This window comes from Peromyscus maniculatus, chromosome 16 (assembly GCF_049852395.1).
Source record: "Peromyscus maniculatus bairdii isolate BWxNUB_F1_BW_parent chromosome 16, HU_Pman_BW_mat_3.1, whole genome shotgun sequence".
NCBI lineage: Eukaryota > Metazoa > Chordata > Mammalia > Rodentia > Cricetidae > Peromyscus > Peromyscus maniculatus.
In genome coordinates, this window is record NC_134867.1 from 57,287,657 (window position 1) to 57,310,598 (window position 22,942).

The following is a 22,942-nucleotide window of genomic DNA, read 5'->3' on the forward strand; positions in this document are numbered from 1 at the left end:
ACACACACATACACACACACACACACACACACACGCATACACGCATACACACATGCTTGCACACTCATGCATGTACACATGTCCCTTAAACTTGATGACTCAGTCAGTTTCTTTAAGGTTGCTAAAAGGAGCATGTGTGAGGGGCTGTTTACAGTAACTAGGCCACTCAGGAAATGTCTTCTCCCTTCCCCAGCAACCCCCAGAGAGGGTAGGGCTGAGCACCCCCAGTCTTGGGCAGATCTTGCGCAGGTAGTCACAGCTTCTGTGACTTCAGTGATGTACCAGGGGTTGACACGACTGTCTCTTCCTCTGCCCTTTGTGTTCTTCCATCTCTTCTACTGTTGGGTTCCCTGAGCCTTGGAGGGGTGACACAGACGTGCATTAATGTTCACTAATGGCTGAGCTGTCACTCACCTCGTCACCTTGTCCAGTTCTGAGTCTCTGCAGTTACTGCTGCCCAAGGCGAAAAGCAGGTTCTCCGGCCCAGCCTATGGGTGTAAATATGGTCATCGAGAAGATGACATCATGGCTGCATGTCCGCAGTTGTGGCTTTAATGGAAAATGTTGTAGTACACCCCCTTTATATTTGGAGTGTAACTGGAAATCTAACTGCATCGCATTACAATTTGATAACGCTACATTTGAAAATTAATATTTTCAAAACATTGTATTTTTTTAGAATGAGAATCGAAAGGGAAACCCAACCAGAAATTGAGGAATGATATTGTGATGTCTATTTGAACACTTAGTTTCCTTCAGAAAGGTGTTGAAAGAGGATTCCCTGGCAGAGCTGCCTGGATGCTTAGGTAGGCCAGGAGCATTTGGACCTGGCTCTGGGTTAGAGTGTCTCCCAGGTCTTCTGTGGGCATCTGCCTTGCAGTGTTGGGTCTGTTCAGAAAGACAGGGCAGGTGCATCACCCAGTCATGGATGTCACTGAGCCTGGGGGGGGTGGGGGATGTCAGAGTCATGGAGGCTCACTGTATTTTTACAGCCTTCTCTTCCCTTTATATTTATATTCTAATGCAAGAAAATTGGGACACCCCCCCCCGCCCCCTTTTCTTTTGCTACTTTTAGCACTTTTCATTTTACTTTAAAAGAAGACCAAGGTTCTGGTCCCAGCACCTTCAGGGCGGATCACAGTTGTCTGTAGTTCCAGTCCCAGGAGATCCATTGCCCTCTTCTGGCCTCCATGGGTACCAGACAAAAACTGACACACAAGTAAGCCAAACACCATATGCAAATAAATAAATAAAAAAAAAAGTAAATGTTCATCCTTATCAGTCATTTTGATTAGAGACATTTCTTAAGTAGAGTAACAAGCTCTGTGTATATTGTGCTACAGTGGAAGAGTATTCATAAATGTTTTTTGTTTGTTTGTTTTGTTTTGTTTTTCAAGACAGGGTTTCTCTGTGTAGCTTTGGAGCCTGTCCTGGAACTCACTTGGTAGCCCAGGCTGGCCTCGAACTCACAGAGATCCGCCTGCCTCTGCCTCCCGAGTGCTGGGATTAAAGGCATGCGCCACCACCGCCCAGCTCATAAATGTTTAAAGCAGTGCTGTGTTGGGGTTTCCTAGTTTAGGCCCTGGTCCGCCCCCCCCCACCACCACCACATACAGTAAGGGAGATGACAGAATTAGTTCATTTGCTGACTGATTTCCCCGCAAAGTTTCGCATGTGGGGAGAAGAATGTGTTCTCTCTCTGGGTTAACTTTTGTGAAAGCAGAACGGGGAGAGGCCATTGGACAGGTGGCAGTGAGCATTCGTGGAAGAGGAAGGACTGTTGGCCTCAGAATCTTGCAGGGTGTATACTTGGCAACTTCTCTTGCCCAGCTGTTCCTTGGGGAGGACCTTGGTGTCTGTGTTCTTGCAGACATCTGGATGTACGTCAGAGTTCGAGAGCCACTGGTGCGCACACAGCTAACCCTGCCTGCCTTCCGGTCTCGTGCCCGGCTGGCCTTGTTCCTGTGCGCTGACTCCGTTAGCACCGGAACACTGGGCATCACACAGAAGCCTGCTGCCTGGAGTTGGGTTTGATTGCAGCTGGCTTTAATCTAATGAGCTCCCTGTCTCTTTCACTGCTGTTTGTACTGTGGAGACAGATTTGCTCCAGAGATGGGCAGATGGGCAAGCCTGAGGCCATCAGTGACGCCTTTCCATTTGCTTTCAGACCTGGTGTCTGCAGCACAGATTGGTGGCCCCACTCGTGGAGGTTCTGACTCAATAATGTGGGGCGCAGCCTAGTAATTTCCCCAGTGCTGCTGCCTGCAAGTGGGGACCCTCCTTGGAAGTCACTGTAGATCACCCTGGTTTTTGACGTAGCTTGTCAGATCCCTTGACCAGAGCCCTGGCAATGTCTAGTGTAGCAGGGGACTCCAGGACTCTGGATCCACCATTTTACTAGTTGCCAAATATGTTGGATATCATCCTTGCTTTACAGCAGTGATTCTCATGTTTAATTAAGATGTAATTTATGATAAATCTCACATTTCTTCTTTCCCCAAGTGAAATTTAATTCTCTTTTTAAAGGTAAAATTTTCCTATAACCATAGTAATCCTTAAGTGAAATACACACACACACACACACACACACACACACACACACACACACATTATACGCACACGCACACACACATTCTTTTTTTTTTTAAACATTATAGAAGAATTTTTAAGCAAGCTAGAGTTTCTGTTATTTCTGGGAAGTATGTATCTGGCCTAGTTTGCACAGATGAGAGTACCTGGATCTGTGGTCTCTTCAGTGTGATTTCCCTCTCAGTGTGATCCCCCCATATGATCCCCCCAGAGTGTGATTTCCCTCTCAGTGTGATCACCCTCTTGGTGTGATCCCCACACACACTTTTTTTGTTTTTTAATAAGACAAGGTCTCACTGTACAGCCCTGGCCTTGGAACTCACTGTGAGGAGTGACCTCAAAGGCAACAAAGATCCACCTGCTTCTACCTCTTGGATGCTGGGATTAAAGGGATGTGCCACCATGCCATATATTCTCACATTATCTCAAAGTATAAACTACATTGAAGAAAGAGCCACCAGGCCTGCCTTCAAGTACTTTTTACAGTTCTTTAAAGTGATCAGTGGTGGTGGTGCACACCTTTAATCCCAGCACTCGGGAGTCATAGGCAGGAGGATCTCTGTGAGTTCGAGGCCAGCCTGGTCTACAGAGTGAGTTCCAGGACAGCCAGGCTGTTACACAGAGAAACCCTGTCTTGAAAAAGCAAAATTAGAAATGAATAAATGAAGTAAAGTGACCAGTTATCATCACACTCCTGGTCAAACACTCCCAGGGCCTGTGTGGGGTCTTGGTGTGGAGACCTTTTGGTGGGTGGGAGACAGCTGTCGCTAGCCGTCTTCTGTTGAGCTTTCTGGGGCTTCTTGTCCTCGATCGTCTGTCTTCTTTCCTTCAGTTCCTCAAGTCTTTCTGCAGGAACACAGTCCACTCCATCCGGGAGCTCCCCTCACAAGCCTGGGCCTCCCAGTAGGCTTGGCTGGCTGGTCAGCGGTGACCTCCAGCGTCCTTTCTCAGGAGCTGTCTCCGTCAGCTTTCGTCACAGGTTCTCTTACTGGGACCTGGGGCTCCCAGATTAGGCTAGGCTGGGCTGCCAGGTGCACACAGGGAGCTCCCTCCCCAGGGCTGGGGTTACAAGAACACAATACCACAGCCAGCTTTTACATGGGTGCCAGGAACCGAACTCAGGTCCTCAAGCTTGCGAGGCCAGTGCTTTCCCACTGAGCTGCTCCGTATCCTTTTTTCTAGCAGCTTGGGCTCCATCAGCATTTCTAAGGACTCAGTCTTAAGGGGGCTCTGTAGAGGGTTAGAGATGAGTTGGCAAGCCCGCCCTCTCCGCGGCAGACGCAGGTTCTGTTTGTCTAGTCTGTGGGTTTCATGCATTGGGTTTGCGTAGATGCTGTCAGGCCACTCGTGAGCCTCGTGTTCTTCCTCTAATTGAAGCATGTGCACAGTAACAAGGTGGCAGCGGAGATAACTGGTCAGACCCGAGTCACTCGGGCAGCGAGAGCTGTTATTGTGCATTTCAAATCAGGCACCAGCAGGGTTTGGGAAGTCTTTAGTACTTTCATTTGTATTTCAGTTTATTTTATAAAAGATTATAATGTTAAATCTGGCTATTTGTAATTAACCTTCTTTAATAATCTCATTGAAATTATGGGCCATTTCTGGTGATTGCCACTCTTGGTTCTGTGTAGTTTTGCCCAGTAAACTTGGTGAAGCCCTGCTGGGCCGTGCCCTTAGGTGATGTGCCTCTTGGTCTGGGAGCAATGAAGACATGTTGTTGTTGCAGTGGGAATCAGCTCTCCAGGGTTTTCAGAGCCAATAAGAATAAAACCTAAATAAATGGTCATCATCACCTCTGTGGAACCGGGAAAATACGGGCATAGTTCACAGCCACAGAGGCCTGAGAACTAACTCACCCTGGTCATGATACAGCACTTGATACTAGGTACCTTGATACTATGAACCTCTCGATTTTGATAACTTAATGAAAATGATATATGTAATCACTAAGGGCACGCGAACTTGGAGAGTTGGTTATCCCTGGAGTGTGTGTGAGCTCAGGCTAGATCTTGTCAGATACTGAGTGGGTTATAGGGCAGGATGTTGTGGGCACCGTCGGAAGAGTGCATTGGTTCCCAGTTAGCTCAGCCATTGACGACTCCCTGCCCGCAGGTGAGTCCTTCGGCCGCCATGCTTTGAGTTCTTCCAGTGGAGCGGGACATCTGGCACGTTGTGACCCTTGCTTCAGTCACCAGATAGGAGTATTCAGAAAGTCAAGTTGCATCTCCACTGAGCACACACAGACGTTTCTCCTTGTCACCTCTCCTTATGGTGCACGGTGTAACTGCTTATGTAGCATTGACATTGCATTGGGTGTCATGAGTTATGTACATGATTTAAGTATGGGGAGAATGTACTTAGGGTCTAGCAGGTGCTAAGCCATTTTATCTAAGAGATCCCTAGTGCCCATACATCATTGGTGCAAGGACCAGTACTCCATAGATACTGAGAAATCGCTGCACCTGTCTCATGGGGTCAGTATGAAGGCCAAGAATTTACTGAGTGAATAAAACACTCAAAAGACGCCTGGCAAACAAGGAGTGGTGACTGCGTACTAGCTGCTACGATGGTCGCCACCGTCAGCACCGTGGCCGTGAGGTAGGGTCCTAGTAGATGTACTAGCTGCTAAGGTGGTCGCCACCATCAACACCGTGGCCGTGAGGTAGGGTCCTAGTAGATTGTAGCAACACCCGCATTACTACCCGTTCACCATGTCCGAGTGAGGGGCTGAGGATTAGACAGAGACAAGACAGCAGGTCATTGGTAGAATGCCCTTTATGGAAGGAGGGAGGAGGCCTTAAATACAGACTTACAGCACAGTGGGAGAACCTGGGGGCAGGGCAAAAGTTCGCTACTGATGTTTTACATTCTAGCATTACACCAATATGCAGGAAACGCAAACAAGGAACCTCCGGTAAGCTGTTTAGGAGAAATGAATCCGGCAGGGAATTAGCAAAGGGAGGACATCTGATCAAGGTCAGCAAGCAAGGTAACAGCTCCCCAAAAAACAGGGGCCAGGGCCCAACAGTAGATGAGTTAACATTTTGATTCTAATTCTTCGATGTGCTTTTCAATGAAATAGAATAATTGCCATAGGCTGGATAGTTCACTTTGCCAGGCACGGTGCTAGGCTTCATGGATGAAGAAAGGGCTGTGTTTGATAGTAAGTTATGGAATGGAGACTCTGGGGTGTTCCATAGGTTTTAACATGTGCTGCCTTTCCCTGATGAGTACCCAGACGAGGAGTTACCACAGCTGATTGATCTTTGTGAGTTTTGAAAACTGAGTGGATTATTAAAAATCTGGATTACTGTAGTCCTTAGCTCTTGAGTAGTCTATGTTAGGATGTGATTTTAGTCATCCATATGCTTTTCCTCCTCACTCACACACTGCTAGTTCAGAAGGAATGGAAGGAAAACAAAGGCTTGTGCTCTGTGCCCCTCACAGGCCTCCCCCCCTCCTCCCCCCGCTGCAGGTCCAGGGGACAGCTGTCACCTCCTCAGTCTGGGCAGTAGTTGGCTGCCACTCGCCAATGACAGGAGTTTGCAGTGAGAATGTCACTGTGAGTGTTATTGAGCCTCCTCAGGAAAGAGCGCTGAAGCCGCTCAGGCCCACCTTTTCTCTTGAGTACCTTCAAATCTGCAGGAGAATTGTCCTTTGGAGTAAGAGGAGCTAAGTAGTATTTGAAGCACATATCTGACCTTTGGACTCCTTGATGTGAGTGTGCACATGTACCTGTGTCCACGTGTGCACGTGCAAATGCACCAATACATTTATGTATCAGATATTGCAGAGAACATGGTTTTAATTGAAGCTGAAGAGTGGACTGTGGTGTTAGTAGCAGTAGAAAAGTGTTTGGGCTTTTGTCATGTGATCATTCCATGAGCTGGAGGAATTTTGGAGCAGGAGGGAGGAGCATGCATGGGAGAGTTCAGTGATAAAATGGAGACAGGATTGAACCACTCAGCTTCGTTGTCTGTCTACATCCTCCATCTCGTGTCTTCTTCATCTGTGCTTCCCTGGAGCCCCCCCCCCCCCAAACTGAACCCAGGGCTCATGCATTCTAACCCTGTCACACCCCAGTCCTATCGTACTGTTTGAAGTCAAGTGTAGACATTGTGAACTTCAAGTCCAATCTTTGATTAGTACCTTTTTAAACATGTTTTTGTTTTGTGTCATTATTTTGTCTTCATATTTGTGTGTCCACCATGTGCATGCCCGTGCTTTTAAGGTCTGAACCAACATGTCCCTGGTTAATATCTTTTAACTTAGACATTTCTAGCATTTCCTCGTCTCTCTCTCTCTTATTCTGTTATCCTTTGTGGAAGAAACTGAGTCATGTTCTGGGATTCCCACAGTGTGAAATATTCTGATTCACTCAACCTGTTCCCTGGACCTTTTAATTTGTTATTTAAAAGTTTATTGTTGTGTGTCTAGGGTGTGTTTATGATCTGAGTGTGAGTGTGAGTGTGGTCTAGGGCACATGTGGAGATGAGAGGACATTTTGGTGGAGTCTGCTCTCTCCTTTCACCATGGGTTTTGGGGATCCCACTTAAGTCATCACGCTTGAGTGGCAAGCTCTTGTAACCCATGGAGCTGTCTCAATGTCTCATTTTAAAAAATAATTAAAATGTAAGAATTGGCAGTTTGCTAAGGTGTTAGCGGGTGTTTTGCAGACTGTTGGCTTGCTGGCCTGTTTTCTAGAGACCCACAGTGTCCCGTTCCACCCCCACCCACAGTGGTGCCTCTGCTGCTCTCTACAGTCCTTTCTTCCTTGATTTCCAGTGCATTTTTAGTGCAGTCTTTCACAGCCATCTTCCCCTCAATTCTGCCAGTAGCGGGCAGCGAGCTGTGTCTAGTAACACATTGCTCCCAGACGGGGTAGCCGCTAACATGATGTGTGTTCCTGGACGTGAGCTGGTGCTCATCTCTGAGTGTGTGTCCTCAGGAGTTTTATTTTGGTGTTGGGGTGTGAGCTTTGACAACTCATGCCAGCCCCCTACCTGGCTGCTGTCAAGCTAAGCTCTGGGAATCCAAGAGGACAGTGGTCTTCTCCTGGAGATGTCATTAACGTGGGAGAACCAGTTCTGTTGGTGACCCATCTAAGCTGGCCTGGGGCATTGTTTCAGGGTCCTAGAGATCCTTCTAGCAGGGTTCTGTGGTCAGCCCAGACATCTCTGTGGAGGATGAGGGGCGAACTGAGGTACGGAAGTGGGAGGGGTACCCTTGGGGCCCAGTGAGACAGGACTTGTAAGGGTGACATTGACCACAGCCTCTGAGGCTGCTCTCTGGAGGACACGAAGGGCTGTTCTGCATACACATGGATCCATAGGCCTGAGGGAGCGTTCCGGGAGCACTTGTAATGAGTCTGTAGGGCTCGAAGTGGGTGGGATGCTGAGTCAGGCACCCAATAGACAGGGCCTCCATCTGGCAGGAGGAAGGATGAACAAGATTTGGGTTGGGTTGGGGATGTGCCAGCTGTGCATGGGCATAGAGGAAGGAACAGAGATGTCTAGTAGCCTAAGACCCGTTTGGGAGGTGAGGCCTGAAGTGGAAGTAACAGTTGAGGGCTAGGAGTCACACATGGACATGAAGGCTGAATTTTCCTTACATGTTTCCATGTTAATGGAGAGAAGTGGAATGGTCAATGTGGGGTCATTCTAGGGACTTGGGATGAAAGATGTAGGGGAACCAAGTGATGGGCCTCTGTGTCTGGCTTCTCTCAGCCCTTAACTGTGTGATGATAATGGAAGGCAGAAAGAGCGGTCTTGCATTGGAATCTGTCAAGAGGAATTTGTATTTGAATTTTTTATTCATGATACTGGAATAAGTATTTTGGAAGTGGTCAGTATATAGCCTTGAAGCTTATAAAGAAACAAATTTAGGAGACTATAACTTAAAAAGTGAAAATTATATTAAATCATTCAGTATACAATGGTTTTAACTTAAAGCTTCCTGTTGTCTGCAAACAGGTATACATATCAAGAGCCCATCACTCTTGAGACCACAGCACATGACTGCACACAAACAAGCAAATCCTGCAAGTCTTGCTGCGTGGTAGGCAGGAGCAAGGGCACTGAAGGAGCTGGCCTGTGGATGGAGGCTGTTGCACAGCCCCTTGTTGGGCTTGTCAGCTCCCATTGCTGGTGTCTCCTGTAGGTGTCCCTGAGGTGGCAAGGTGGTGACTGTCCCAGCCCACGTGCCCTCTGGGAAAGGATCCCTTCAATTTCCTTATCTAGAGACACATTCAGTTTCTTCTCATTGGGCTCATCTCGCAGAACCTGCAGTGTGAGGTGGTCTGTGGAGTGTCTCCCCCACCCCGGTGACAATGAGATTGGTTTATCTGAAGGTAGATGTTTCCAGAGTGGGGAGACAGAGGCACCAAAAGATCCTGACCAGGGTAACACTGGCCTTTATGAAGCCTCTCAGACATTCTTCCTGTGCCCAGAATGTTAAAGAAACAGGGGACCCCTATCGTGTGTGTGTGTGTGTGTGTGTGTGTGTGTGTGTGTGTACACGTGTGTGTATGTGAGCCTGTACTCACTGGGGGTCAAACCCACATACTTGTGCATTCTAGACAAGCATTGTACCGTTATGCTACATCCCCAACCACCCTGGTTGCTCTGTTTTCATGCCTGCTCTCTATTGGGGTGTGAAGCCTGCAGGCTGGCTGCCCTCTGAGTGTGTCCTCATCCGTCTCCTGTCGAGTTTGCCGTGACTGTGTTTGCCTCCACCTCACTCATCTCATTCCCTTTGGTCTGTGGTCTATATGTTTTCTTTCTTTCGGTGGTGTGGGGTGGAGCGGTGTACCCACACCTCTTTCACTCTAACTTGGCTGCTTTTTATATTGAGTTAGATATTGTGATGGGAGCTTGAGCATCTGGTTTGTATTGTTCCATAGTGATGGACTGGGGTGTGAATCGGCTCTTCCTTTTTTTTTTTTTTTTTTCCCCGAGACAGGGTTTCTCTATGTAGCTTTGCACCTTTCCTGGAACTCACTTGGTAGCCCAGGCTGGCCTCGAACTCACAGAGATCCGCCTAGCTCTGCCTCCCAAGTGCTGGGATTAAAGGTGTGCGCCACCACCGCCCTGCCTCACTCTTCCTTTGTTATGAGTACTTTTCCGGGGCTGGAGAGATGGCAGGGACACTCTTCCAGAGGACCCGGGTTCAATTCCCAGCACCACAGGGCAGCTCATAACTGTGTGTAATTCCAGTTCCAAGGGACCCGACATCCATGGCAAAACACCAATGCACATGAAATTTAAAAAAAAAAAAAGAGTACTTTGCTAGTATCTGTCCGTGTTCATCATATCACACGGGCAGAGAATAGTGATCCTTGGATATTTCTCATGAAATACACATGCTTGAAGTTGCTTACTGTAACGCTGTATGAAGACAAGAAGGAACGGAAGCAGCATGAATGCCCGTCAGTAGGGGAGTGGCTTCGTGAGGAGGGTGTCTACAGTTAGTGCTATGCTGTGTGGACACACCTGTACAGTGAGAGACTGAAGGGGCTGAACCAGTTCATGTGCAGAAAGCCTTCTCCAGCAGTGTCTAAAGGGAGATGGATGGAAACGCTCCCTTGTGATTGAACTCATTGGAAAACTGAGGACAGATGGGTTACTTTTTAAAAATAGCTTAGTACCCCCTGTGGAGGAAGGGAGCCTAGGAAGGACACGCTCTTCCTCTTCACTGTTTCTCTGCATCTTTTGACCTCACATCATGGAAGTCCCTTCTGTTCTCTGCCCTCTCCTCCACCTCTTTCTCTTTCCCAGCGCTAAATAACAAGTGCCTTGTGCACTTGACCTTTGCCCTGGATCCTTAGTGCAGCTTTTCATTCACACTTAAGGTCACTGGGGCCCTGCTCTGTTCCAGGTGACCTTGCTTCGTGCTGTAGTGTGGCTGTGTACCCAACAAAGGGAGTGATCCGTCACAGGCGTTCAGTCGGTGTGGACTCCATTTCCCAGACGCCTCAGAGAAAGTTTCTGAGCATGTGCACTAGCCCTGTCCATGCCCTTTGTACCCTGTGTGGCAGTTTCCCATGACTCTTGATTCATAATTGAAATGGGTCAGACTAGAGCCTGTCGTTACGTCTGTAGGTGAGATGTGGGTGCATTCAGAGGTGGTGAACCACACCCCAGTGCTAGGTTCTTGTGTACTGGGGGATTGTCACGATATGGTGGTGTTTTCAAGTATTGACTTTTTGTATGATGGACAGATAAATTTAATGAGTGCTCATATGTGTATCCTGGCTTAAGTTTATAAATAACCAGAGATGGCAATGATGTTTTCAAATAGAAATCTGTGCTTTAAAAAAAAAATACAATGCTAAATTTATTTTTCTGGTACTGACAGTGTCTTTTTATTGCTTATAGAAGTATATGTTTAGTTACTTGGAGTGAAAACAAGCCATGCTAAAGAATAGTCATAATAATAGTAATAGCTCAAGTGAGTTATGGGATGTGTGGTGCCTTGCTGTGTAGGCCTGTCTGATTTCGAACTCCTGGTCCTCCTGCCTCAGTTTCCAGAACCTGGGATTCCAAACCCAGCTTCTCTGTTATAGACAGTTCAGTCCCTCTGCACATGGTCTTGAGGGGGTGGCTGCTACAGGCTAGAACTCCTACCCTCCCCCGGCTCCTACAGTTCCGTCCTCACACTCAAATCCCACCCAAGGCAGAGCAAGCTCTCTCCAGCCATTCTCCCATTCACATGAAATATTTCCAACTGTATTTAATAAATGAAAGTTTCTGTGGTTAGAAATAGTGCTTAAAATTTCCGTGGAATCTAATGACTTTGAACAAGTAAAGCCTCAAGAGTGAATTGCGAGGCCATAGCATTTTCTGATCATGTTCAGCTGTGGTCTTCTTGCTGCTTGTTTTAGGGGCACTGTCTGGCTGCATTGTGTGCCCGCTGTGGTTACCCTCTCCAAGCCCTCTGTAGGGCACTGTGAGCTGCAGTGTGTGCCCGCTGTGGTAACCTTCTCCAAGCCCTCTAAGCAGCAGTTTGTTTTGCAGTAGAGAGAAGCTAGCGGCATTAAGGCTGCTTGGAGAAGGGTGGGTTCCCAGACCTCGTGCAAGCGTGCTGTGGAGAAGCAGGCCTGCTCATCTCCTTGGCCGCTGTGAGGCCAGCCGGTCTGCACCTCTGTGCTTTCTCCGTAGCAGGCTGAAGGCCTCCAAAGGAGGCCTTGTGCACCCACTTGATTTGAAATCCTGGCTGTTAATCTCAGAGAACTGTGGGATGCCCAGGAGGGCATCTCTGTGACAAGTAGAAACCTCCATTTGTGGGAAGCTTGGTTTCAGGGGTGGGAGATAGGGTGGTAATAATCCTCCAGCTCATGCTCAACCCCCACAAGCCAAAGTGCCGCCCTCTGCAGGCAACCAGATTGCAGAGCCGTGGCTGCCATGGTTGCATGGTGATTCGGTTGCAGGTCTCTCTCCCATCTTGTCATGGTGTGACTCCCAAGTCAACCCGGGCAGCTGCAGCAGAATCAGTCCCGAAGGGTGGCATCTTACGTCACCCTTAGAGACCAAGGGCCTCTAAGAGAGACTGTGGAATGCTGTTCTCAGGCATGTGCCTTTATTTTAGAGCCAGTTTAAAGGCAGTTTACACTGACCCTTGGCTGGTGCTGGCTGGTGAGATCCAGTTTGTGAGGCTCATGGACTTTCCAGTACTCAGCTCTTTCTTGGCTTAAGAAGCCAAGGAATTTGCAGTGTGTTCTGTATTTGCATGGGGTGGGGCAAGCAGACGAGTTTTAGGGGATTTTACGAATAAACATTATTTGTCCATGTAATATTTAATAAAAATAGAATTTGTATATGGTTCTTTCATGCCTATTTGAACTGACAGAGAAGGGGAGAAAATCTTATTGGAAGGCAGTACTTTCCATTCTTTTTACTTTCGAAACTGGTTCTTCAGCTTTCAGAGCCAAGTGAGAAGCTATGTAATAGGCCCTTAGCCTCTGGGACTCTGTCTCAAGTGTCAGTGCGGTAGCGGTGGAGAAAAGCTGAGCAGTGTATTAAATAGCCAGCATCTGCTAGGCAGGGGCTGTGGGGTGGGGTAGCATTTGGATTGTATGCTATTTCAGCAGAATACCGAACCTGCACTCTAGAAAAGGCCCCGGGAAATGCTGGGTTTCTCGGCTCTTGACAGGTGTTTTGGGGTGTGTTTTGTTCCCCACATTTTTTGTTGTTGTTCTTTAATATGTTTGTTTGTTTGTTTGTTTGTTTGTTTTAAACTATGCCACATGGGCTTGTGGGCTGCAGGACCTGGGTGTTTACTGGTTTTCTAGAAACTCATACCATTCTATGTTTAGGACGGCATTTTAAGAAAATATTTTCATTAATTATTTTTTAAAATTGAAATAGCATTTGACCAAAATCATAGTTCAGCTCTACAAGTGTGGCGGCCCACCCCTGTAATTCCAACCCTTGGGAAGCGGAGGTGGGAAGGTCGTCACAGTTCAAGGCCAGCCTGGGCTAGGAGTGCCAGGGTCCCCACACCCTCCTGCCCGAGGAGTAACTAAGCAGTATAGCCCATTTTGGGATGTAGCAGTCCAGTGAGCTCTCGGCTGGGGTCCGCTCTGCTGGGTGGCAGCTCCCCTCTGCCCGCCAGCTCGCCTCCGTCTGTGTAGTCTCCTGTTTGAATTCCTTTCTGTCATTGACTCACTGCTGCTCTGCTTTAATAAAGTGTTAAATGAATGTTGGCCGAAATGTAACATCACTTAATATTTAATCATGATCAGCTTTTGTTTCTTTTTGTTTACAATATGAAGCTCGACGCTCAGAGATACTGATGAGGACTGTATGTTTGTGTTTATTTAGGACATGTCTCAGGAAGGCTATGGAACTAGATCTCAGCCTCCTCTGGCCCCTGGAAAATCCAACCACGAAGACTTGAATTTAATCCAACAGGAAAGACCATCGAGTTTACCAGTAAGACATTACTGTACTGATTGGAAAACGTAATAAGTTTGACAACAAGGGTTGTTTTTGTCTGCTCTATTTTATATTACAGGAGAGAAGCGTCTAGGCTTCGGTTTTATTTGAGAATTATTAACTTTGCGGCTCCTTTCTTGAGAAAGCCGCGCGGTTCTGGTTAAGTCTGTTTTGTTTGCAGCATCTCGGGCAGTTGAGACGCCCACCTTTGGAAGGTCTCGCTGACTGACTCGCTCCGTGAGCACAAAGGAATTTCTGTTGCGTTATTGAGCGTCTTTCAGCTTGTTGAATTTTGGGAGTGATACAGAGCAAAGGTGTCAACGCAAGAGTTGAAACATAGAGACATTCCTACTTTGCGAAAGACACAGTGATGTCAATCGTTTGAATTATTCCTGGGACTCTGTACAGAGAAGTTTCCCCCAAAGAAAGTAATGTGGTTGAAATTTGGCCAGGCGGCTCGTGCGTGCGTGCGTGCGTGCAGCGTTTGCACCAGCGCTCCTGTGGTAAGGGCTGTACACGATGCCAGCAGTGGCTTCAGTGCAGGGCTGCACTGTGGGGATGCCCGTGAACAGTCCATCTGGACTCAGTTTACCCTAGAATGAGGATGCCTGTATTAACTAAAAGAGTGAACCTGTAAAACTGTCTTCCCGTTTATTTTCCTGTTACCATATTTTGACCTCAAGCATTATTGTTGCTGTTAAATTTCTGTTACTGTTTGTTTAAAACCTGAGTTTGGGAGAGCCCTGTTTTTAACCTCAACTGTAACTTTGCTTGCACTAAGTCAAATTCATTATGTTCTTTTTCAATATTGGAGAAGGAGCATTGGTCATGGATGTAGACCATGACAGGCTATGTACATGCCATGCCCACTTAACTTGGCTGTGTACCCTTGAAGAAGGTGTGTAATGGCTAGAGGGCACACATTGCCTTTGAGTCTGCTGTGCAGGACCGTGAAACCCTACTTTGTATAGGTTTGGTTTCTGTGAGGGGAGGGTATGAGTCTTCCCAAACAGTCTCTTGTTGTTGTTGAGTTGCATTGGACCATGAGTTGGGTAGTTCTTGTTTTTTGTAGGAATGAGAAAGGCAGTGGGTTCTGTGTTTGTGTTAGAGGCTTTTTTAAAAGCAGTTACAGTGTGGTGAGCGTGTGGAATGTGGATGGCATGTGCCTGTTCCAGACACAGCGTTGGCCAAGTGTTTGCAACTGAAGTTGAGTCACAGGAAGGCAGGTGTCCTTGGATCCCACAGTCTTGGTTTGGGAGCGGATTTTGTAGGTCTGTCAGGACTGCTGTGAAGCAGGTTGGAGGATGTCCCGTACACAGACATGGGCTTTGTGCATGACCATGTGAGCAGTGTGCAGTGTTTAATGCTTTCTTCATAGTTGTTTACAACTTGACCATCACTAACACACACTTCTCATACATACTCAGATGAGTGGTTGATACTCAGCTGATTCTATGGCACAATTGGGGATTTTTTTCAAAATCCTTATATTTATATCTATATGTCTTTATCTAGGTAGATATAATGGCATATAGCATGTGACTTACCCACTTATGATTACCTTGCCTACTTCCAGAGAGTATTTCAGCCTATTTCAGTATTTCAGAGAGCATTTCATCCCCTCCAATTCTTTTTATGGAGCTGTTAAACAAATAAATATCTGTGCTGGCATTTTCTTTCTGTTTTTGTTGCTGTTTTGTTTTGAAACTCTTGGAGACTGATAGACTTGTACTTAAATCACATTTCTGTGATCTTTTTTTCCTTTTCATTTGTTCTTAAGAGACCAGAGCTTCCAGGTTTTATGGCAAGTCTGTATGCATATGGATTGCACAAGGCTGCTATGCCTAAGCCATCCAGTCTGTTGGGGTAGAGACTGGCTTTATTTAAGTGAACTGTAATGCACTATTTTTCTTCTGCAGGGCTTCACATGCATAAACAATCTCTATATGGAGTTTACAAATATGTTTTTGTTTATATTGCTGCTTTGTAAGTTGTACATAATTAAGGTAATTACGGCTTCAGGGACCACTTGGTATTCTGTTATAGCTGCAATGCATGCGTTTGTGCATTGTAACTTAAGAGAGCCTCTGGCCAGGAGAGGCCGGGGCTGTAGGATCGTGCAACTCTCTTAGTTATGCCTGGGCTTGTTAACAGGCCGCTTGGAGGTTGTCTCTCAGGCTATGCCTTCCTGCCTTAATGTCACCAATTCTCTTTCTCCTTGAAGACACCTAAGACACTGTAATCCCTGCTTTGGGGACTTCATAAGTTTTAATTGAGCTTCTAAAGTATAACATAATGATTCCACTATATGATTTTTAAGTCTGCCTGATATATATATAGTAAAAGCAGATAGTGCTTTTTGGGATTTTCCTTATCTCAGTTTGGTGCTGGAGTCCCAGGAAAGCCCTAGATAGCTGCCAGTTTTCAGTCTACATTGGAATCCCAAACAATATGTTCTAACACCAGAGAAAGGATGGCCCAGGAACAGGATGGATGCACTCGCCCACTGGTGAGAACGAGGTCGAGCAAGGGAAAAGCGAATGCTCCCTCCCTTCCTCAGTGTTCTTTTGCTGGCTGCCACCAGGAGGTGTGGCCTAGATCTGAAATGATCCAGATTTGGTTGGGCCTTCCTAGCTCGAATAATCCAATCAAGAAAGATCCCTCAAGTGTGCCCAGATGCTTGGGTTCTAGTTAATTCCAAACACAGTCAGGTTGACAGCCAACATTAACCAGCAGCCTGGGCCTCACTATTTAAACCCTTACCAGCCAGGAATTCACTATGTAGATCAGGAAAGCCTTGAACTCACAGAGATCTGCCAGCCTTTGCCTCTAGCGCACTGATTAAGGTGTGTACCACCCCGCTTAGCAGGGATAGTTATTTCTTTGTTTGTTTGTTTTACTTTTTCGAGACAAGATTTCTCTGTGTAGCCCTGGCTGTCCTGGAACTAACTATAGACCAGGCTAGCCTTGAACTCAGAGATCCAATCCACTTGCTTTTGCCTTCCAAGTGCTAGATTAAAGGTGTGTACCACACCCAGTGGTAGTTATTTCTTAATTTTGTTTGCACACATTGAGATAGATGCTGTATTTTTCTGTGACCTAATTTTTCCTTTAGCATGTTTGTTAGACAGTTAACCAACTTTTACCACAAGTCCAGACAGTCCACACTTCTTCAGCTACACCTTTGATCAAATCCCAAGGCTGCCTTCTCCAGGCTTGCCTGTCTGTCTGTCTGTCCATGTAGGTCATTTGATTCCCGATGGTTGTCCGTTGCTGATGCCCTTAGGTTTTCCAGCTGGCTTAGCCAGAGCCTCATGTTACCTCAGAATGCAAAGGGCTGAGAAATTCATGCTTGTTCTCCTGTCTTGGGCCATGACCAGTAATATTTACTTTTTACTTAATGGGCTAACACTAAGCTCAGAACAAATCTCCCTCTGCAGGTCCACTTATTTCTGTAGCTCTTAATCATCCCGATTTCTCTGGCTGACAGATGTGAGTTTATATATCCTGGTATTTCCATTATTGATAAATCTTGACATATGGTATGTAATATAAACTTATCCTGAAGCACCCCCTTTCATTAGAGCAGCCTCACTTAGCATTTGAGTCCATTCTGTAGTTTTCTTTGCTGACAGTAAATGAAGCAAGCATGTTAGGAGAGACAGTGTGGAAGGTCAGTTATACCAAACCCTGTAGCTTAGATGCCCCTTTGTTTCGCAAACCTTGGGTATATCTCAATCTGTAGTCTCACAGAACTCCCAAAGTATGATCAAGTACACTAGTTACTGAGTGTTTTATTCAGTGATGTCTCTTGTGACATTTGCTCCATTACAGTTGTTTTTATGATTGTCCTGACTCCTTGGTTTAGACTAGGATCCTTTCATGGTATTTACTGTTTTATTTAGCAAGTATTTTGCTAAATAGTATATGTTAAAAGTCTTTAAAACCTAACCTTGCTGTCAAACTGTTCATTTGATCCCTTGGGGATCTTTCTCATGGTACTGATTTAGCCTCAGGAAAGCGTGTGTACTTTCTAGGCTAATGGCATCAAGTGATGGTATAGGTATGATAGCTACATTGGCAAAACCTTGGCAGTCTCAAAACCGTTTTGTTTTTTTTTTTCCAAATGACAGTTCGCTTTTACCTTGGTTATCTTGAGTGTCAAGGGGAGAAGGGGACAATTTGGATGATTAAGCAAAGGATAGCAAGAAAGCGTTCTTTTATTAGTAATACATATTTTTTGCTTGTAAAGTAGCTGTCAGAAACACTAATCATTATAATTTCAGTCAATATAGTACAGAACATGTGTTCTTAGTAAAGTACTAATGAATATATAAAAGGGAGTGATCAAAAGATGAAGGTTTTCTTTTCCCTTCAACAGAATGATGTATTTCTTCCTGGGCATGGAAAGAGCCATTTATGTGCCCCAGTTTGGAAAGAACCACTTTGTGGCGCTTGTCCCAGAAGCCCACAGGTTTGCGCTGTAGATGGAGTCCTGATTCTCTTTACTCGAGGTCAGCATAGCTCTCCTGTTCTGATGGTACTGGGAAGGATCGCAGTGGAAGGGCAGTGGGGTCGATTTATAAATATTGCCTGGTTTGCAAGGCCCATCTGACCCTGCTTCTGACCTTATTTTCCTCAAGCAGAAAACCCTGGAGAGATTGACATGCAGAGAGTTTGATTTTTATTTTTTATTTATTTATTTTTTTTGAGTCATCCGTCTGGTTGAGTTGCCACTTTTGAAAGGAAGGGGTTACTCAATGCTGGTGGTTCTCAGAAGTAGATGGTGTTAAACAGGATATTAGATGCCTTAAAGAGAATGTTGGAGACCGATGATTATAAAAATATCCTTTGGGGATTATTTATCAGCATGAGTATTCTGCTTTTAAGGCAAGAGTCTCTGGTTTTCCTGTGTTTGTTTTAGTCATTAATAACACTAGTTAAGGGTAAAGGGTCATGCATTTTGAAAACATGAATGTTGGTGTCACATTAATGGTGCATTTCAAATCTGTAGGTTTGGTAATGTAGAGGAACAAGGCAACGCAGTTTCGTAGCTGGGTTCTGATTTCCAAGTTCTCAACCCAGCCCTAAGATTGTCTTAACCCGTTGGCAGGTTTCTGCAAAACTTAAATCTACCAGACGAATGGCTGCTGGATGAACTCTTTGGAAGTTTTTTATTTGTAGCTTGAACTTGATTTAAACGTTGTCATGAAAAGGTTAAGAGTGTAGCTGTCTTCTATTGATTGATCCTTCTCAAATCATTCTAAATGCTTAAAAAAAATTAGAAACGAAGGAAAGAGAAATCTCACCTGCCTTCATGCAGCCCTGAGAGTTCGGAGACATGGGTACTGCCTTGGTTCAGCCTTGGCTGTTTGTTTACTGTCCCTAAGTGTCAACAGCCTTTGGGGTTGCAATGTTCCAGAGGAGGCGCCTTACAAGGCAGGTGCCCCTGGGCAGGTCGGAGCCTCTTGGGGCATGTGGAGGCCTCCTGAGGTAGGTGGGGGTCCCCTGAGCAGGTAGGTGCTCCCTGAGGCAGATGGGAGCCCTTTTTGCGGGTAGGAGTCCCCTCGGCAGTGTTCTCTGCAGGATGGTCCCTCTGCCGTTAAAGTTTCTGCAGAAGTTTGTCATCCCTTGCCCAATTTCAAACTGAAGATATGAACATAGTGTTGACGTCCCAGGAAATTGTAAAAGGAACAAATGGTACTTAAATCACCTCCGTACTGCCTACATTGATCTAGAACTCAAGTTCCACCCAGGAGATATCAGTTGTTTTTGAAGGAGATGAGCGTGTAAGGGTCTTACTTAGAAAAAAACTGACACATGTTTAGTTTCTGAACTGGATTTTTTATGATGTAATGTTTTTCCCGGAGAGACTTAGTGTGTCTCTCCCAGAGCATGACCTTTCCTCAGAAGAGCAAGCAAGCAGGAAGAGATGCCCCATCACTGTAGTTCCTGGGGTTTCCATGGCATTGGCAGTCATTTCAGAAAGAAGGCAGACTAGAAGGTGGGAAGGGGTGTGCATGTCTTCTTTCTTCCAAAACAGTATTCCACTTAAATATTTATTCTGTAAATGAAAATTCAATAAAACTTTAACAGTTTGGACTTCTTCCAGGAAGAGAAAAGCCTAAATATAATGGAAAGCGTGAATAAATGAATATTTTAACAGAACTGTAGCCTGCTTTTAAGGCACTCAAATGTTTGTGCACACAGTGTTTCCTAATTGACGTCTTCAATCCTGGGAAAACGAATGGGTATTTCTTTAACTTTAATTTTATTTACTTAGTTTGGGATTGAACCTTGTGCCTGCTAGGCTGGCTCTGTCACCAAGTTATGCTCATCACCTAGAGTGGGGAATTTTAAACTCAGAGTAGCCAAGACATTTACTTAGGGACAGTGCATTAAAGTTCAAAATTTTGTTTCAGTTTTAAAAACAGATTTTAACTAAGTTTGCCGCCTACAAACTTTCTCATCTCATATCCTAGAGATTGCCTTTTAACACATGGGGGAGATGAATTTCAACCCATTTTGTAGGACTGTCAATTAGTTCTTAAAAAGTTAATGGAGGAATATTAAGGAGTTCTGTAAAAATAGACAGTGGCAAAATCAGAGACTAAGAAGGGCCGGAACATAACTGATTTGCAGGATATTGGTTTTGATAATAGAAGGATAGCGATGATCCATAGTTGATAGATGAGGCTCATTAAGTAAGGGATGATAAATGCACATGCTCCTGGCTAATAGAAAAGTCTGCACACAGATTTGACCCAGCACACAACTCTCAGATGACCTGAGTGGGGCCCTGGAGTATGTCTCTGTGGCATGACCTGGCTATCTAGAATGTAGGCATGTTCCAGGTTCACCCCAGACACTCCCAAGCCAGCGTGCCTGTTGTCTGCTTCTCTGGCCAGGAGGCAGGACCTGGGAGGGGCAGAACTTGGGGCATCAGCAAGCCTGAAGGTGTGAAGGTTGGCCACTGTGTTGCTGAGGATGTTCACAGAGCCTTGGCATACATCACAGTGGCCATTTTCATTGCTTGTGTGAGGATCCTTGATTCTCAGGACCCCTCACAGCCTCTCCTACTATCTGGTTTTGGCCACAGCACCCACAGGGTGAGCACCACACCTTTTCCTGTGTTCTCTCCCTCAGCACTGCCTCCAGGCCAGGTGGGCCCCTGGCCTCTGGGAGGCAGCAGGGGCGCTCTGCTGCAGATTATCCTCCTTTACTCGGCAATGGCTTTTAATTTACAGATTTTCACTTGGCAGATGATGGGAAGGTGCTCGTTTGTTTCCTATAATGAGGGACATGTGACCAGCATTTGTGGACTGGTTATTTGTTTTTATATTTCTTTGGGCCTAGAAGTAACTATTTTTAATATTAACTGTCAGTTTAAGAGTTGGAATAAATACATGTATAGAAGGTTCCCACCAGCATTTTCTATTCTTCTGCTATACTGCAGGACTTTAGAGCTCTCTCTCTCTCTCTCTCTCTCTCTCTCTCTCTCTCTCTCTCTCTCTCTCTCTCTCGCTCTCTCTCTCTCCTTTTTCTTTCGCCTTCTCCAAATTGTTGTAAAATAAGTGAATGGTCTTGTTTTCCTTTGTTTGGGTCAAGAAATTTTAGCTGAAAATTGTTACTGTGTGAAAGAAGATTATTGACTCAACAAGCCTTCAATTTTCCATGAATAACACTCCCACCCCTGGCTTTGGGAACACGCCGCGCATGCATTCTATTTTAAAATACAGACTGTAATTTAAAACAGGCAGTTGGATGCCCCACTGAACTTTGTTTAAGCCTGGAATAAAGGAGAGAGAAAAGCTTTAAGCCACAAAAAAGTGGCTAAGCTTCCTCAACTGCTTTTCTTCATAATGCATCCGCTCTGTTAAAAAGCAAAGCTTGCAGGTACTATTGTCAGGCCATGCCTTGGCCCGTGTTTTACCCAATTTGAGGCTGTGGTGTGCACATCTTTTCATTTGGTCATCATTAGCCTATCCCGTGAATCCTTCTACAGTGCTCAAGAGTGTCCATTGGCCCTGGTCAGTGTGTTTGTGTATGCGCATAGTGTACAAGTTCAAAGCTTGTGTGAATGTTATTTCTGATTTTAAGTAGGTAATTTTGGCATTCATTTATTAGGCTAATATTGTTGGTATTATCTAATAATGGGTTTAAAGTTCTCTGAGCATTAAACTGGAAAGATACAAATATTAGCCACTGTACTGCTTACTCTCGGAGGTTTGAAGAGTCATTATTTGGAAGTAGTGTGCATCATCTGCCCCTTTTCCTCGTTACACAAATGACCGGCCTGTCCTGCCTTGTACGGAAGGCACATTCTCTGACAGGGGAGCCTGCTCCTGCCGGTGGTGTATGGCCGCTCAGCTCTGGTCTTGAGTCCTCCTGCCGCCCTCCTCCTCCAGCGGGATCACTGTTGCCCTCTCTGAAAACTGAGGACGATAGACTGAGTTACCGGGAACGTCCTGTAGCTCTTCATTGTCTGTTAGCGGCCTTTCTGCAGTATTTAAGGAAAAGACAGACGGAAATGAGCTCTCACCTCTCCTTCCGGGGACAGTCACGGAACAGAACGGGGAGTCTGCAGACCTGCCTCTGCTGTGGCTCCCGATGGCCCTCCCGCCATCTTGGTGCCGTCTAATTCTGTGAGGGGAAATTTTGGCTACCAGAGAGCCAGAGACCGTACTTCGGCCTCTTCTTACAACCGGCATCCAGCAGTTCTAGAGGCTCCCTCCTCCCTCCCTGCAGTCCCAGCGTGGGAGTCGTGGGCCTGAGTACAGGGAAGTCTAGGTAAGAGGAGGTGAGCTCACGGGAGAGCCGAGAGGTGGGCATGCATGCCAGCTGTCTTCCCGCTGCCTGCCGCAGTAGACGGTAGTCAAGAGCGGCCTGCAGGGCTCCCGTCTAACACGCGCAGTGTAAAAGCCAAGAGTGCGTCCTCGCACGAGGCCCAAGGGGAGCCAGTAGATAGATAGCTTTGTGAACCAGGACAGCAAAGCTGCAGCTGGCTTGAACGTCCTGCCAGAGCCTCTGAGAACTCTCCTTTGGTTTCTAACGTCGTCAGGTGTATTGCCTGTTCCAGTTAAAAGTTACCCGAGTAAATACTTTCTATTTCACAAAGATTTTATTTTTTTCTCTGTGTGTATATATGTGTGAGGAGATATATGTGAGTACAGTGCCCATGGAGTCTACAAACCCACTGGGCCCCTGGAATGGGAGCTACAGCAGCTGTAAGCCAACCCAGTGTGTGTGCTGGGAACTGGGCCTGGGTCTTCCGCAAGTGCAGTGTGGACTCTTCACCCTGAGCTATCCGTCTCCCTAGCCTGCTCTTTGCTTTTGAACTGATAGACCGTGAGTCCAGACCCATGAGGACTACCTCTTGCCCTTCACGGAGCTCTTTCCAGAATGCCTTGTGTTTCTCT

At 46.1% G+C, this 22,942-nt stretch overlaps 1 protein-coding gene across 5 annotated transcripts in view; it reads left to right on the forward strand.

Moving 5' to 3' along the window:
* Window positions 1-22,942, forward strand: part of Arid1b (AT-rich interaction domain 1B) — a 377,401-nt gene that overhangs the window by 126,600 nt on the left and 227,859 nt on the right. For all 5 annotated transcript variants that reach the window (XM_076552846.1, XM_076552847.1, XM_076552848.1 and 2 more), the window contains exon 4: window positions 13,410-13,520. In XM_076552846.1, the coding sequence (XP_076408961.1) occupies window positions 13,410-13,520 (111 nt within the window). The remainder of the gene's footprint in view (window positions 1-13,409; window positions 13,521-22,942) is intronic.